At 34.0% G+C, this 17,377-nt stretch overlaps 1 protein-coding gene and 1 long non-coding RNA gene across 5 annotated transcripts; one reads left to right on the forward strand and one right to left on the reverse strand.

Annotated features, from left to right (window-relative positions):
* Positions 1-648: 648 nt before the first annotated feature.
* On the reverse strand, positions 649-16,761 carry LOC143154261 (uncharacterized). 4 transcript variants are annotated; one of them, XM_076326217.1, is made up of 7 exons: positions 16,321-16,761; positions 6,403-7,748; positions 5,793-5,971; positions 5,114-5,140; positions 4,071-4,301; positions 3,700-3,957; positions 649-3,510 (listed from the first exon to the last, which is right to left on the reverse strand). In XM_076326217.1, exons 1-7 carry the CDS (start codon positions 16,415-16,417, stop codon positions 3,312-3,314), a joined length of 2,337 nt encoding a protein of 778 aa, XP_076182332.1. In that variant the 5' UTR covers positions 16,418-16,761; the 3' UTR covers positions 649-3,311. The 4 variants fall into 4 exon arrangements, with proteins under 4 accessions (XP_076182332.1, XP_076182334.1, XP_076182331.1 ...); XM_076326219.1 differs by lacking the exon at positions 16,321-16,761 and adding an exon at positions 9,877-10,195; XM_076326216.1 differs by lacking the exon at positions 16,321-16,761 and adding an exon at positions 9,386-10,195.
* LOC143154262 (uncharacterized) lies at positions 9,440-11,623 on the forward strand. The gene is made up of 2 exons (XR_012994028.1): positions 9,440-10,115; positions 10,571-11,623. It is a non-coding gene; the product is annotated as an uncharacterized LOC143154262 (long non-coding RNA).
* Positions 16,762-17,377: the final 616 nt, after the last annotated feature.

Consider the following 17,377-nt stretch of genomic DNA (forward strand, 5'->3'; position numbering starts at 1 on the left):
GAAAAGAGTAGTACATCGAGTAAAGAAGTATAAGAAAATATAAGAAAAAGTAATACATTGATAATTGAAAATTGCCTGAACTTATTCTTACATTTAAGAAAACACTTGCTGATATGTATAATAGGATCTTTAGTTTAGGCTCTGGACATCTCAATATGAAACAAAATAGATTTTTCAAATTAACGATCTATCAAATATTTCTATTTCAAATTTTACACAAATTTGATTCATAGTCTAATGTAGCCTTATTTGTTTGTTGTTGACCTTATTAATCTCACTGTAAAGATTGAAAATAAAATATTTTATTTAGTACATTGAAATGTACTTTCATACTGTTATTCTAAACTGTATATATAGACTTTTTTACGATTTATAAGAACTTGAACGGTGTTTACAACCTCAGATTGCAATTTTTAAGAATTTCCTACTGCGAAATTAGAATGTATATATATATAACTACAATCTTTTCGAACAAAATGTCATATCACAATGATTTCGAAAAATAGTCGCTCAATTTCTGTTATGCTTTTATTAAATTTACTAGAATTAAAAACATTGTTGTGTTCTTAACGATGCATTTTGAAAATTTTAATTTGTATGGTTTCATATAAAAAAAAACTAATTTAAATAATCAACACTTCATTAATTATATCATGAATTTATTTGAAATGTCTAGTATTTCTAATTCTTATGATCTATATGTACAGATGATAATGTGATAAAGTATAATACACGCATTATTTTAACATGTGTTAACAAATAAATGCTCTAATCTAACATACTAAAAATAATTAAGTTCTAATTTTTGGACTGGGCCCACAAACCTCCATTTCTCTTCTTTATTTTGAAACACAGTACGTGTAATACATTATTCTACTAGCCCCTTGTAATAACATGAAGCAATTAATAATGTACAGTATTGTGTGTACTGGAATTGCTATTAAAATAATTCAAGAAATTCTTTATACTTGATGAATTCATATTCGCGTGCCCTCCATAGTATGCATATTTCGTAATTCTTTGCCTATGCATTCCAAGTAATTATTCGTACGTTAAAAAGTTGCATTTACTTATTAATAACAACGCGAACGCAATGTAATACAAAAATAAAAAAATTAACTTTACTGACATTTTACTTTATTTATTAAATAAAATAAAATATCTACATGTTACGCATGCTTGAAATTGGAACGGCTTTTGTTCAACAATTATCACGCCGGCGTCATTCAAAAATTTCCTTTACTAAATTACAAAAATTTTAATTTGCCGTATTAGAAGATGTAAACAATAAATATTACTGTACATATTATTGCACAGACTTTTCCAGTGAATATTTCTCGTGTATGAATTTCTTGTGTTATTTTTTTTTTTTTATCAACGTTAGAAAAGGTTAGACACCAGTCCATAGTAGTTAGTCTTTTCAATGGCAATAGAATCTTTGAAGTCATGACATGACTAAATGTAATTTATAAATAACAAAATATACCATTTCCACCGTAACAGGATGCCTAAGCCTTTCTTTTATATGGAAAATCCATGATGGTCAACATTAATTTATTACTATAATTACCTATCTCCATACATATATACATACACGTCTTTTTCACATATACATACTTAGTTTTTTTTTTTTTTATATAATAGTAATAGCGAATGTGAAAGTTAATCAGTCAGTAATACTAATTTAAGCCTCTGTTTTGAGAGCAGGATCAGTTGAAACGGCGCATTTATACGTCATAAAGGATTTCACTTTTATTAGTTAGTCGTACCCTACTTTTTTCCGTTTAAACAGAGTAAAAAACATCCAATGAATGTTTTTGTAAACATGGAAAATTATATTAAATAAATATCTTTAACTTTTGTACCCATATGAAATTGTAGATTAAAACGGAAGACCATCTCAGGCGGCTTTATGTTCCATGATCTGTCAGGTTTAAAGACTCAATAATAGTTTTTCACGTTTTTCTGTTTCCAAAAAACTTGCAAACTGTTACATCTTCTTTATACAAATGAATGTGTGTTACATTAATATTTGAAATTAACATTCATGAGATATGTTTGTTCTTGATAACTACTTAATAATTACGGAATCTAGTAATTCAAAAAAAAGTATTAATAAAACAGTTTTTTATCTTGTATAAACGATTTTTCAACCATGAATTTGATAAATATTTAACGATATTTTATTAAGCGCAATACAACAGAACAGTATGTTGATTCAAATAAGAACAATGCAAAATCAATTGCACTTTATTTACATTTTCTGGAATGATTATACTCAGTAAAATAGTAAATAGTTGAAAATTTCTCGTAGACACTGGTGACACATATCTCATTGATTGTTAATGTGTGTCATACTTTTAGTGGTATCCTAAGCTGCATTTTTTCTTTTTATTGACTTAGATATTTACAACACTGACAATATCTGAACAAAATTAAATGCATCACTGTTTACGGTGTTCTTGATAATTGAATTTTAGAAAATATAATTTTCCAACATTCAAAACTTAGAATGTTTTACGTAATAAGTCTTGGTAAACTCACGTCACAATTTATCTTAAACCATTGTTGTGAATTAGTAACATTTTTAAATTATTTTGCAGCTAGTTATCAGGATACGTATTAGCAATAGCTAGGAACTTGAAGAAGCATTACTTCCATTTCTTTAAATATACAAATGCCAAATTTTTTTGATATCCGTTCAGCGAGCGAAGTAGGTGAATTTTAAACAACACACCTACAGCACTTCATGTCCATTAATGAATCGCATATCACCACTTTCTTTCTCCGAATCACATTACGATTAGAACTTTCAGTTTATTTACAAAGAAATACTACAAGTAAGATACTCTGCAGCAGAGGTAGAAAAATGAAATGAAATGAAATAAAAAATAAGGAATGATCTTGATAATTATAATTTCTGTTCTTGCTTTTCTTTCACTTATCAACTTCGAGTTCTAAACGAAATATCAAAGAAAAGTGTTGTTAATCTTAATATAAAAGCATATTTGAATTGCCAACCGTGCAACACTAGTTTTATACATCTGTTTTATTTACAAGCAGACTCTCGCCGCATAGATACACTTTGGAGAAAGAAGTAGCTTGCAGTATGTCACAGATTCCTTGTATATAAAAGGTAATCATCATTTGTATGCACTCTCTGGCACATGACGTCAGTATTAATTCTTCTTCGTTTTATGTTTTCTCAGAGCACATAATGCTGATTTGTTTCACAAGAGTCAAAGTAATCGGCTTTTTCAGAATGCCGAATGATAATAATCATAAGTAGGCCAGTAAGGCTGTAGCCACTCCTAGCTGGTGCGTTGACGCTTTTTGGCAGGGTGTTCCTCAGATGAATGTGCTGGTGCTGGTGGCATCACCATCTCTCCTCTATTGAACATGTACTTCAATTGGGGCATGTATTTCATTATACTTTTTACTTGTATTAAAGGTAACTCTTCATTCAAAGATGAACACTTCCCTGCTTCCATTAACATTTTCATTTGTAATCTTTAAAGAAAAATGTTTTGAATTAATAGTTGTTTATATCTTTTAATTATGTTTTAAAAATAATGTTCACTTTGTATATCATATTTATATAAAACCCAGACAATAGTGTATCTGTAATTTTTTAACCACATACGAACGAATGTATATGTAAACTTTTCATAAGAATGTGTGCAATAACAGTAGTCTTACCTATTTCCTTGATATAAGTCTATGTGCAATACATCTGTAAGGACTTGTCGACAACTATTGATGTCACAGGCAGGAAAATACTGAGCGACGAAATCAGAAAGTGTCATCAACAATTCAGAGTAGATGTACGGCTTGAAATTAATACAAGGTACCATTTTATCTTCAACAAGTGCTTTCTGAATTTGATAAGGTTGAACTTGACAGGTTGATACGTGTGTTTCTGGTATTGGTATCAACTGTTTTCTCCCTCTCGAATCTCTAAAATGATATATTTCAATATAATAACGACAAATAAATTATTTATGTTTCCTATAATAATGTTTTTATTAATGTAAATTAAAAAAAAGAAAAACAAAATACATTGCTTGTACCTGGAATTATTATTGTTACCATTAACTGGTATCAATGGTGGTGGATATTTTGCATGAGATGTATTATGTACGGATGGTGTATGCCTTTGTGGGTGCAGCAATGTAGGTGCTGAAGTAGGCGATGGCATTAGAGCTTGTACTTGTTCACTTAAACCAAGCATTTGAGGGTATGTACTTGCAGTGACAGCATTAGGTACACCTAAAGTAGGTGTAGTATATGTAGATGTAACCCTAAAATAGAAAAATTTTATATTAAATTCTTTAAAATATAAAAATCTGAAGTATAATTTAAATAAGCTGATTTGTAATACTTGGGAAAGTTATGAAATATTTAATAACATTTATTACTATATACTTTTTGTGTATAGTCTATAATTTTTCAAAAACAGTTTGAAATACTTTAAAATATATACTGAAACAAATAAAATATTAAAAAACCATGTACAATAAGTATTAAATTTTAACTGTTTATACTATTACAATTAAAGATTCTTTACAAAATATATACATTGATTCATTATATCTAATAAGAAGAGCAAAAACTGTATTATTATAACATTTCATAATATTTGCATCAATTAATATTTTATTTGTTAATTGTTTAAAGAAAGAATATTTTTATACTTTGTGTTAAAAATCAAATTAATTATTATTGTAATGAGAATAATACATAAATAAATAAATTAAAGAGTTATAGTACATGTATAGTATTTTACAATAACAATGATAATTAAGTTATTCACATTTCCCATGTATGTCAACATCTAATTTAATGAAATTTGCGAGAAAGAAAGGTTGATTACAAATCTGAGTTGTAAATGGAAAAAAAACAGAACTACACTCCCAAAGGGAATTTACATGTTTAGTGAATTAAAAGAATAAAAATAGTAAACACATAAGTAATGTTTAACGAGGCAATACATGCAATATGAAGTTATTGCAGTTTTGCATAAATCAAAAGTTTGTTAATCATAGTATTCTTGTGCATGCTATCTTACTTTTATGTAGTAATCATGACTATAGTACATTTTACAGGGACTCACCAGTCATCCTTCCCATAGGTTGGATAACTATACAAAAAAATCATACATTGTATGTACAAATGCAAAAAGCTATAGTGCAGGTTCTCCATATAATAAATAATAATCTTTTACAGACACAAATATAATTATGTACTTTCAAACAGACAGTATAGTTCCCTAAAATTTTGTACTGCATGCTCACTTTACTCTAATATATACTTTGTTAAATATTTAGTTTCAAAATTTGGTATGCGCTTATAAACTATAAGAAGGTATGAATGTACAAATGAATAATAAATATAATAAAAATATTTGATACTAAGTAATATATCTACTCATTGAATAAATATGACACTTATTTTTAGTTCATGATTCCTTTCATCTTGTATAAAGTACTTTAAGTAATGTATTAAACCAAATGAATTGTAATTAGCTTTCTTGTAGGGAACAATATTAAATGTGTATAGATTTAAATATAATATTTCACTGCGTGCTTTTCTTAACACTGAACTTACACCTAATATACAATTTACTGATTTCAATCACTAAACCAAAAGCAAGTACAAAGTATTGATAATGCTATGTAAGACAAAAAGAAATGCTTAACATGAAAAAAAAAACTGTCCTGAATATTTCAATGCTTTATTGAGAAAACACATATTAAAAGACATTAATTTCAAGAATACTTTATATTACTCACCCAAGATTAGATTGAGTGGAATGGACTGTTGTTCTGACAAGAGGGGGTAGTTGGGCTTGAGCGACAGTTTGCATAGTTGTAACCGGATATACTCCAGGATACTGAGCTGTTGCACTGCCACCACCCCCTCTACTTCTACTAGACTGTTGAGAATAATTTTTTGGCTGTGTAGATATTTGCTGCAATTGAAAAATGTATAAATCAATGTAAAATTCTACATTAATGGATCAAAAGATTAAAGGTTTAGTACTATATTGAACAAACTATACAGCTTAGAAACTTTTCAAAATGTACTTTAAAATAATTTCTTACTGAAAATGCATAAGAATCTTAGACATTTGATATAGATCATAATTTAAACATAAATTAAAAAAATTATTTTTTACTCTTGTGTTTATATTTAATTGGCATTTTAAATTCTATATATTCTAGTAAATTTATTATAAATTAAACTAATATTTTGTTCCAAGTAACTTTTCCTGTTAACAATTTTTTCTATATTGTACAATGTCTTTAAATGCGTTTTTACGTTAGAAAATGTTATATGTTAAAATAAAAAAAAAAATAAAAAATAAAAAAAATTAAAATAGTGACACTGAAAAAAACTTACATTGTGCATGTTTAAGGTCGAAGGCATTCGTATAATGGAATTCGCCTGAGAAACGAGTGCTGTTTGGAAAGTGGGCTGACCACCAACAAGTCCCGCCCAACCGTTTTGTACGGTGTTAAACACTGGTTGTGATACAATGTTCGATCTGCCAGAGGGAAGTGCCGTCGGTGAAGAATGCGCGGGATGTGTAGTCACAACGGGCCTCGGCTGAGTGACACCACGCTGTACTTGCGATGCATTAGGAACCGATCCACGCGGTAACAGATTATGCATAGGAGTGGCACGCGCGTTAAGCGGTGCTTTATTCACATTATTTTGCACGGTAACGGGTTTCGTCGCCGGTGGTGTTGGAGGTTGTTTTGTCCATCCACCACCGCTACCACCACCTTTGCTAGTCACTAACAACTGAGAGTCCATAACTTTAGTCGGCCAATAGTCCTCAAATCCCGTACCGGGTGGAAAATAACTTTTAATATCATTCAAACTAATCACCGAACATGTCTCACTTGCAAACAGTTCATTACGAATACCCTGTACTTTGCAACAAAACTTCAAATACGATAAGTCCCAACCTTCGAGTTTTTCCGCTTTCAATTTTAAATTCTCGGTCTCACCTTCGAAATAAAACAGGGGAACGTATTGAAGACCGTCCTTCACTGTATAAGGAACTACAGATTCCTTGTTTATTCGAATAAACCCGCATTTATCGGCTTTATGCCCATTCGACACATTAGGATTTGTGCCTGCCGTTAATTTCGTGTAACACACATCCAAAAAAGTGTAGAACTCCTTCGCGTCAGAAAGTCGAACCACTAAGTCTTTACACGTAAATTGGTCTCTACCGAACTGATTTTCGCAATGTTTCATGTTGATTTCGGTGAACAGCTTGCTCTCGGCTTCCGTAATATAGTAACTTCTTATGCACGTGCAACTGTAGATGTCAGAGTGCAGGTAACTCAGGTACTTGTTCAGCAACTTAGATTCTAAGATTCGTACGGCGCAATACTTTTCGCCGGAGCGAAATATATACGGTATATGACAGTCGTCGAAGCTTGTCCATCCGAATCGGCCTCTTTGACTCTCATCGTCAGGCGGTACTTTACCTTCCGCAGGAAGGGGTTTCGTTGCTACACCGGTCGACGAATCGGCCGGCCGTTTATTCAAATATCCTAAAATGCCAGGAAGATTTGTTTGCGGAAGGAGACACTGAGGAGGCCTTTGTTGTGGTGCCCCTGGTACCACCCCGCTGACCATTTTCGCCTTGTTTGCTTCCACCATTTTGGCAGCCAGTTCTCGGATTTCCGCTTCATCGGGAAGTTCTTGTTTGACGACAACTTTATCAAAACCTAAAAAGACACAAAAAGAAAAAGACTTAAATTACATTCAACGGTTAATGAGTTTGTAAATAAACATTAAATTGCCCATTTAACGCGTATATGCGTGTCGCGACAGCGAACAAAAAAAAAATACGAATTATAATTATCTGCATATTTATAGATAAAACACTCATCCCTCGACAAGAAATGTTGTTATGCGCGCTTGGTAATTATAACTATTGTTTACATAAATATAGAATATAAAGGCAGTTATCTCCTACATCTTTATTGCATATTATTACAGAAACTGTTTAAACTGCTAAACTATGAGTTCTAAATGTGACTACAATAAACACGAATGAAATTAATGTTTCTTGAAAACGAAATAAATTGAATGCAATCGAAAATATTATTTATAATTCGATAATAGCAAATTAGTGATAGAAATTATTTTCATATTCTCTTGATCTTTGTAACATTTAAAATGTTAAAAGAAAATTGTCCAATATACGCAAAATAGTAAAAAACGGTGAATTTTTAATGGAAAGACAAATTCACTGCAAAAGGTTTACTTCTAACGAATTTTCTTAGATCGTTATCTGTGAAACCACGGATAGTCGATGGAGAAGAGCGCGGGAAAATATATCACGTGTCAATGCACGGTTACAATGTATAGTTGATAATGAATTCAAGCAATTATCTCTTATCATTCTGTCGTACGCATCACATGAAAATGATGACCCTCTACAATCTCAAATTTCGTTTAACGGGTTAATTCATTTAAGATTTGGACAGTTTGTTCGAAGTAATAAACTAACTTTCGCGATATAGAAAATTTCAACGCTCCTATGACGCGGTCGACTATACACGTGTATGCAAACCATGCGCATGCCAGAGACACCGTTTACTGAAAAATAGTTTGCACGACAAAATGATTAATACACTGGTAGTTGAAATTATTATAAATTCCAAACTGTAATTATTGCCTGCTATCACGAATCAAAGTGTTTAACGAATTAATAACGCACAAGTATTGATCACAATCGTACACAAATAATTGTTTACACTTTCGTACAAAGCACAATTGTGAAAAAAAAAAAACATAGAAAGCCCACTCTGTGATGTATTTACACAAGAACCGTTGCATTTTATGTTCATAATACACAATAACTGTTATTTCCAATCTATGTGTCTAAGACATTCTGGTTTTTGTATAGAGAATACCACACTTTATAAGAACATTTAACTGTCACAGATCGCAGGATTACAACATTTTTAACTCGATGTAAATGTACACTCGCAGTTTCATAAAATGCCCAGATATTTCAAAAACACCGTGCACGCGAAGTGTGTTAATTGACAATCCACCGTCTAGCCATTTTTTGTAGTCACTTTTAAATAAATATTTAAACAAGACGATCTTTGATTATTACCTTAGCAAACAGCAAAAAACGTTTAACGGTACGGTTCGTTAATATCGACGAATTTGACAAAGGAAAAGAAACAGATCCTCACGCTCTTTTCTATCAACATTGATTACTAACAAAAACAAAGAGCTAACTGAAAGCACGCGGACGTACACCGTCGAGAAACCATTAACAGATTTGATACACTAATTCTGCAAAGCACATCTTTCTTTGATACGGAAAGATGTATTTAGGACGTACTGAGTGACACTTGATCGGGCGCAGTCTGCGATGGACTCCTTTTCTCGAGCCATATGGCGTCCGTGCTGCTATCAGCATTCGCTGTATGCATGTCCGTAATGTCGTTCCTCATCTTCGACGATCGAGCGTGTGTTTTACTTTAATCGAAATCACATTTCGATAGATGCAAAAGTGGACGCAAACCAGTGAAGAGGTTATACGCGAGTGCGTCTGCCTACCGATGTGCACTGTCGATGAGACGACACACGACCATGTTACACGACGAGAAGCGAACAGGCTCAGATGGAAAAGTTCCCCTGTTTCGACTCTCTTGGCTTCTAGTTTTCACGCTTTCCCTCGACGTTTCACTTTGTCTGCTGACTACAATTATAGCAGGTGGCGCGAAACAGTTCACCACGCACAACTCTCGAGGGATACATTGGGGAGTAGATAAACGTACGTAGACGGTACCGTTGACACTGACTACGTACATGTTCTTTGAACGGGCGTACCTCTGGACCCCGGCGAAGCTTTGCCGTGGATTAAGGTGCTCTCAGTCGAGGGTAGCGCCATTTTACACGGACCTGGCCTCTGTAAATCTCCGATTTCAGGCCGTCCAGTAGGCCATGCCGTAGCATCGAGCTGTCTGCCTGCAGCTGCACGGGACACTAGGCATTCCGCGGTCTAGCCGACCACGAATCCTACGGACCAGAGCGGCACGCTCAGTTTTCCATCCGGACTGTACCGCTAGGTACGTGCCAGTATCGTCCTCCGCGCACACATGTCCAGTTCACTTTAACTTTCCATTTTTAGGAATCCATCTGACATTTGTATTACATTCAGTATTTTTTACGAATTATTCCTTCGAACATCCAGCTTTTGCCATATTATATTCTTTTATAAAAAAAATCCAATTTTAAAATATATTTTATCAAATTTTGATGTATATATGACAAATTATTTGACGTTAAGACTTACAATATAAAATACACGGAAAATTATTCTCGGATTGGTAAAAAGATTCTTCAATCTTTGCTATTTCGATCATGATGTGTAACTCCAAATATAAAACAATAGATTTAAAAAAAATAAAATTACAATCTGATATATATAAATTTATGACAAATGATCTTTCGTTTATAAAATTCGATCATGGAAAATTTAGATTAAATCTCTGTAGTATCGCTAAAAATCTTTATTGTTCAGGATAAAAAGGGATTGGCAACCTATCCGATAGCTGTCGCCATCTATCCACTGCATCTAATATTATTAATTAGATAGAATCTAGTTTCTCGGTATAAACTGAATGTAACGCATGCGCCGATAATTTGTATTAAGTAAATGTAAAAGTAAATGTACCGCGAAAAATTTTAAAAACAAGTATTATTACGTATTATAATGCGTATATCGCTGTAAGCTATAAAAAGTATTAATTTAATGTAACGGACTATTTATTAATCTATTAAAAATAAATAACTTATTAAATGCGAAGGAAATTCTTTTTATACTAATTGCGATATAGCCGTGCACTTTGATGTTCGATACACAGTGGTATATAAGAGCGTTGCGTGGCGGCAGTCTTTAGTCGAAGCCGAAGAGTGACAAGCGAAGGGTGTATTCAATTTTGTGGTATAAAATTAATAAAGTGTTTAAAGAAAATATGATTTAAATAGTTATCTTATATTTTGTGATTACGCATGTACGTGTATAATATTGTTCTGTATCATAATTTTGACTTAAAAACATTAAAACGCATAAAAGTATTAAAAAAAAACTTGGAAATGTTGATTCGATCTTGATACTTTGTAATAAAGAAAATACAAGTGCCGAAACAATTAAGAAAAAATTGGAAAATCTTTATATCCTCCGTTAATACGCATGTCTGTCCATCGTGCTATGTGAATGACGTTCAAGTTTCAACCAAGTAAAGTTTGATCACTTTTTGTGCTTTCAAACATACTTTATCGTAAATTAACACGTTAATAATGTCTAAACATACAACGAATATGTGTTTGGAAATTTACACAATGAACCTCGTTTCCGCATTGTAACGATTTGAAACAGACTGTACGTATATTGCCGACGACGAATAAGAACTGTAGGAAAGCGAAGCAGAAATGGGTGGCAAACCTTATAGTACATTCCCCGTATACATACATATATCGTATTTACACGGAGCCATACGTTTTCGAAAGACATTAAAACCACGAATTATGTTTATTCATGTTCTATGTACACAATAAAATTATTTAATAACAATGTTAGCTATATTGAATGTTAACGTGTAGTAATTATACTAATGTTTAACTAATAAATTACTTTATGTTCCTACTACATTTCCGGGAATAAAAAGAACCATGAACTCGAATATTATGATTCATAAATACAACGTGTGTGATCATTAGAATTGTTGAAAATAGAATACGTCCACAACTGACTGTACTATGAACAAATATTTGTACAAAAATATATATAAAATTGAATTTCATCTATAAATGTATCTATAATAATATACCTATTGCGTCTACATTGTAAACATTAAACGAAAGTTTTTGATATAACAGATATAATGCATTCTTTTCTTTTTATTACTTTTCTCTGAAAAAGTAATTAAACAATTTCATATAAAGTATAATTTTAAGTTGATAACTCTTGTATTAATCGTTCTGGGATATACGTTTTCATTTATGAAAATATTAAATTTTGGACTAGGTACGTCACTGAATCATATAAATAGGTGAACCATATATCGTTGATCAGATTTCGCATCGTGTGTCAGGGATCGGCTGCAGCAGCTAGGTACATACCGCTCAAAGAGTGGCCAGGGCCAGCGCGTAAGATCGCGCAGACGATGTGACAACGTCGCACGGTCGATATGCTCTTTCAGGCAAAGTGCCAAGATTGGTAAACGCACGCGGGGGTATATAGTCGTGGTTTCAGGTGCCCTTCCCTCCTCTAACGCCCGCGTTTCATCCCCACTGCCACTTCTGGAACTTATCCGTGGGATTCTGCATGATAGTGGGGGTCAAATAACAAAAGTGGGGGAATTGAAGCTGCGCAGAACCCAGCCAGACGTACATTGCTATTTGTGCCTTTGCGCAGCTCTTACATACATATACGCGACGGCCTCCTATGTACTACATATGTATTATACTTATTATTTTAATCATGATTTACGACCGCAGCGTTGCCAGTTCTTGCTACAGGCACGCCCACTCTCTCTCTTTTTTTCACTTTTCAGTAATATATACGAATACATAGAAGATGTATGCAGAGAAAAGCAACGTCGCTTGATCGATACTTAATGAAATATGCAATAAAAAAAAATACATACAAAATGAGTTTATCATTATTATATTAATACGATAAGGGTACATTTTTAGAAACCACAAGAATATATATTTTACGTATTATCAATTGAATAGACTAACTAAGAAAAAGTATGGACAAAATGGTGCTTAAAAGAACAAAAAAAATCTTAAAAAAAAAAAAAGAAAAAAAAACTAATTAAATGTAAAGAAGTTAAAATGTTCGATTATTCATCGTTCACTTTCTCTCCAGGTTATTGCCGCAGTAACAAAAACATCACTATTCCGATGATGCGACGTTGCCATTGCAAAATGGCCGACGCGGCCTTGATTGGCCCGATTTCTTCCACGACGACGCTGGGCCAGTCGTTTTGGCAACACTGGAAGGTCGTAGCGATCTATTTATAGTAGCCCTCTATTGCTGCTGTTGCTATGCCGAGCGAAGGCACACTCAGTTTAACGGGAGGGGAGACGATGGAAAATGGAGGGGGAAAAGATTACTAAAGAACAATATGGCGCTGAACCGGATGTGCCCTCTTCCAATCTATCCATTCTCTTTGCCATAACTACAATGCCTTCTGTCTTTCCAATGCTTTTCGTCTTTTTCTGACAATATATCTTTTTTCCTCTAATAATGACACGTTTCTTATTACGTTTTGTTCAATTATAAAATCATAAGAACAAACATTACATAACGCAGTGAAATATTGTGCACCTAGGTACGTTTAAATGAAATATGCTTCTGCTTCCTCCCATCATGATAAGACAAACGACATGAAGGTCACTGTTTTATTCGTTTCATAATAGAAGGAAGAATATGATTGGGGGGAAAAAGGTGAATGTTGATTGCTATGATGGAAAAGAGTCGTCCAAGTATGCTCTATCATTTTTGTAGACGTAATTTTTTGCGCAACTCAGTAGAATTGCACATGGCGGCGTACACTTGTAGCAGCTGACAAGCTTCATTGTGTCTGTCCCCATAGCACACAAGCACGCATGCGACTTGCACGAAGCCGTCGCTTCGGGAGTGCTCGGCAAAGTTCGTGAAACTGCCTCTTTGTTACATCATTCTTCGGTTCTTATGTAGTACATAGGGGCGGGTACATTATATACCGCGCCTGCACATATTTCCCCCCCAAGCTCACGCTCTCGTATGTACAGTGTATATAGTTGCCTTAGCACATATATGCTGGCGGAGCAAACGGGCGGACGCTCGGAGGAGCGAGCTGTGATCCGTATTACACGAGGCGTACAGATGCGGAACAACTAGAACGGACGCTAGTACATAAAATGTAGATGTTTGTTATCGATAATTTTACGAGTTATAATAAAACATACTAATTCTTATTTGAAACTGAATTATTAGAAACTATTATGTTAAAGTGTTCAAAAGTTTCCATAAGGTTATTTCACAGTTAGATACTTTAATATTGTTTATCAATTATTTACTACATAAATTTCTATGTAAATATAAGTTTAAATTTTAAGAGAAAAAGTATTTTTACGATAGAAAGCATAATTTATTACCTATAATAAAGTTCCTAGATTACGACTGTTAATAAATGTTTCAAAAAGATGAGTATTCTGTATAAATTAATAAAAAAGATAACATAAACGAAAAGCTTGATCGATACTTAAAAAAAATGTATAATATTTCATATCTCCCTTATTATTTTTGTATATGTTGAATGCCATAGTTGATGGTAATAACTGTTTATTTTCTACTAATATCGACCTGCACACGTGGCGCCAAAAATGCTGTGATTACTTTGTGTACGAAGGAAAAACAATACTATTTTCTTTGATCATAATAATCTCAAAGACGGCCGCCATACTATCCCCCGCCAATGTCTGCGATCGATTAACTTTCGATGTTCTTCTACCTTTAGTGCTGTACCGATTATTTCTTCACTTACTGATAGTGGAATGATCATTGATGATACTAATCACAATACGTTGGGGGTCTATATTTACTTCAACAGAAATTCTATTTTCAATTGAGTAGTTCTAACCGCATATAAAAATAGTTGAAAAGTAGAATGAAATTGAATTGATTGATAAACAAGTCACAATTTTTAACAATAGAAAAGTATACTGCATTCACGTAGAGTTGTTAATATTAACATTAAACCAAAGCGTGTAATATTTTTTTATCATTCAGTTGCATTGACAGGACAGATCAATAATGTTACTTGACTTGGTACTACAAACTATAGTATAAAATATTTACATATAACAAAATAAAACATATTATCCTAACTATTCTAACCTTTATTTACAAACATATATGTATATACACATACATTCTAATATATATATACCCTTTCGTACATATACACTGTGATTTAATAAGTAAATGACAGATGAGTATCTCTGTGTAGTTTCTAATAATAATTTAAAGATTGGCACATTTTTATACGATCTCAAAATATTTTCTATTTGAAAAAATCTACTATTCGTACAAAGATGATGTTAAACCGTCACGTTTCAAACTTCGTATAATATTTTACCTTTACAAGAATTGCATGGTTCCCTAATTTAAGTATTCGTTACACAGCTTCTTTCTAAAAAACATCTACGATATTACCAGGATCATCTTACCGTTTGCTTTAAATAAACCGTGACGTCATCCTCTGCAAGCACACGCAGATAAAATGAAATGAGAATTAACATCCTTTATATCGATCATATATCGAGGATGTATTGAAAATGTGTCTTATTGTTAATGATTTGAAAATACTACTCCATATATAAACGGTAAATTATATTGGTATTTGACAGGATTTACGTTTTATTCAATAACCGACTTATATTTAACACAAAACTACTGTTAAAGATGTAGTTAGAACAAACTTAAGAAACACTGTATCTCTGAATAATATAATATGCGACAATCCCATCACGTGACTTCTATATTATGGTAAAATAATCAAGTAACGTATCAATTTTTTACAACACCTTTTTTTCTATTTCTAATAATGATATGCATTGGTCCAAAAATAATTCATACATCTGTTAAAAAATGAATCTATTTGCACACCGGCCAACTTAGACAATAGATCGTACAAAAATGAATCATCCCAAAATATTTCACGTAACTTTAAACCTGTTTCCTAGCCAATAAAATATAACACACACAAACACAATATTTACAAATAGATGGATCATTGAAGAAAATCACTGTTAATCGGTTGTGCGAATATTTCGAAAAATTGGGAAGACTCAGTGAAAAGAACCCTTTGGATTTTTACTAAACAAAATGTATTTTCAAGCTTCACGTGTCAATGTTGCAATAGTAAGCAATCAACACGAGAGTTACAAATGTTTGACAGGTAGTCACATCGAGGAACCACGTTTCGCCGGGTCTGCACGAGGTGCAGCTCGTAGAAAACACAGAAAGCATGATGTGTACTCCAAGGCACTGGCCACTCACACAATGACGAGGGTAACGTGATTGGACGTGGTAGGAAATCGAGTGAGGAATATATATAAAGTGGGAAAAGGACGGAAGAAGTATCCAACGTGAGACGAATGGAGAGGGAAGAAGGAGAAAAAGAGATAGAGCGCATGAGAGAAGGTACACGGGAGGGGAGCGATACGCGCGAGTCTGATGTCGCCGCTGCCGCCACCCATAACCTCAAAGCTTACCTCTGTTGACTCGGGCTTCGACGATTTGTACGTCTTCGTCGACACTCTTGTCACTCATCTTCTTCTTCTTCTCGTTAACCTGAATGTCCATGCACATAATTCCACCACACGAAACAACACTTCCGCCACGCGGTCGCGCTACCCCTACGTCCCCGTGACATTTACATTAAACTGCGTGCGCGCGCGCAAATTTCACACTTACGGGGGAAAGCGAAAGGGTCGTCGCGCGAGGGCGCCGCGAAATGTGCTCTGTACGCTGCAATCTATTCGTTGCTATACTTAATAATGAGACACAACGATATACACAAAAGATCGTAGATAAATCGCACGAAACGCTTGTTGGTCGCCCGTTCCAAATGTGCACGCAATTCTCTCGCGGCCCGCGTTTTCTGCTGTTTTGTGCGGAGGTGAACCGAGAGGCCGACCGGGTTCCGTCCAGATTTGAATGTGGTACACGTTGCCAGTTCTTTCTCGTATCCCCCTCCGTCCCCCTTCCACTCGTCCTTATGTACTTAACGGTTGCGACGTTGCCGCACATCCGGTACCAGTGGCCAGGTGGTGGGGGAAGGAGAATTTCGCAAAGGAGTGGGGGATGTACATAAGTACCTGACAACGCCATAGTGGGGACTCTCATGGGGTGGGGGAGAGCAGGGGGTATGTACATAGAAGAGGGGGAGGGTTGTTGCTCGGGAATGGGAATTTTCCATGACGCTTCAGGGCAACAGCGACCGTTAGCTGGGTCACGTGGCTTTACCGGAAATCGTAAGGGCGACGCGCCACGACGCGCGCGCCCTCGTCTTCCGTCGCAAGTCCCAATGTTCTACCTGTTAATAATCTATTTTCTTTTTCGGTAGAATTATTTTTTAACGATACCACACAACTCGTGCCGCATTTCTTTTTCTCTCATTGAATCTTTTTATATTTAGAAATCGATTTTGTAATCATATTTTCTTCAAAGCGTCAAGGTTGCACCAAAGTCCCCTAACGTGAAACGCTGTTAGATTCCGTAACAAGAATAATATAAACAACGCGCAACGATAGTAATATAAACAGATAT

Source organism: Ptiloglossa arizonensis, chromosome 14 (assembly GCF_051014685.1).
Source record: "Ptiloglossa arizonensis isolate GNS036 chromosome 14, iyPtiAriz1_principal, whole genome shotgun sequence".
Lineage (NCBI taxonomy): Eukaryota > Metazoa > Arthropoda > Insecta > Hymenoptera > Colletidae > Ptiloglossa > Ptiloglossa arizonensis.

Bases quoted from the DNA above. Each gene is read 5' to 3' on its own strand.
- LOC143154261 (XM_076326216.1), bottom strand. From the start codon at position 9,497: ATGAGGAACGACATTACGGACATGCATACAGCGAATGCTGATAGCAGC. The intron at 4,302-5,113 runs GTGAGTCCCTGT...TTTCTATTTTAG, and splicing joins ACCTATGGGAAGGATGACTG to GGTTACATCTACATATACTA. The intron at 3,958-4,070 runs GTACAAGCAATG...ATATCATTTTAG, and splicing joins GGTAACAATAATAATTCCAG to AGATTCGAGAGGGAGAAAAC.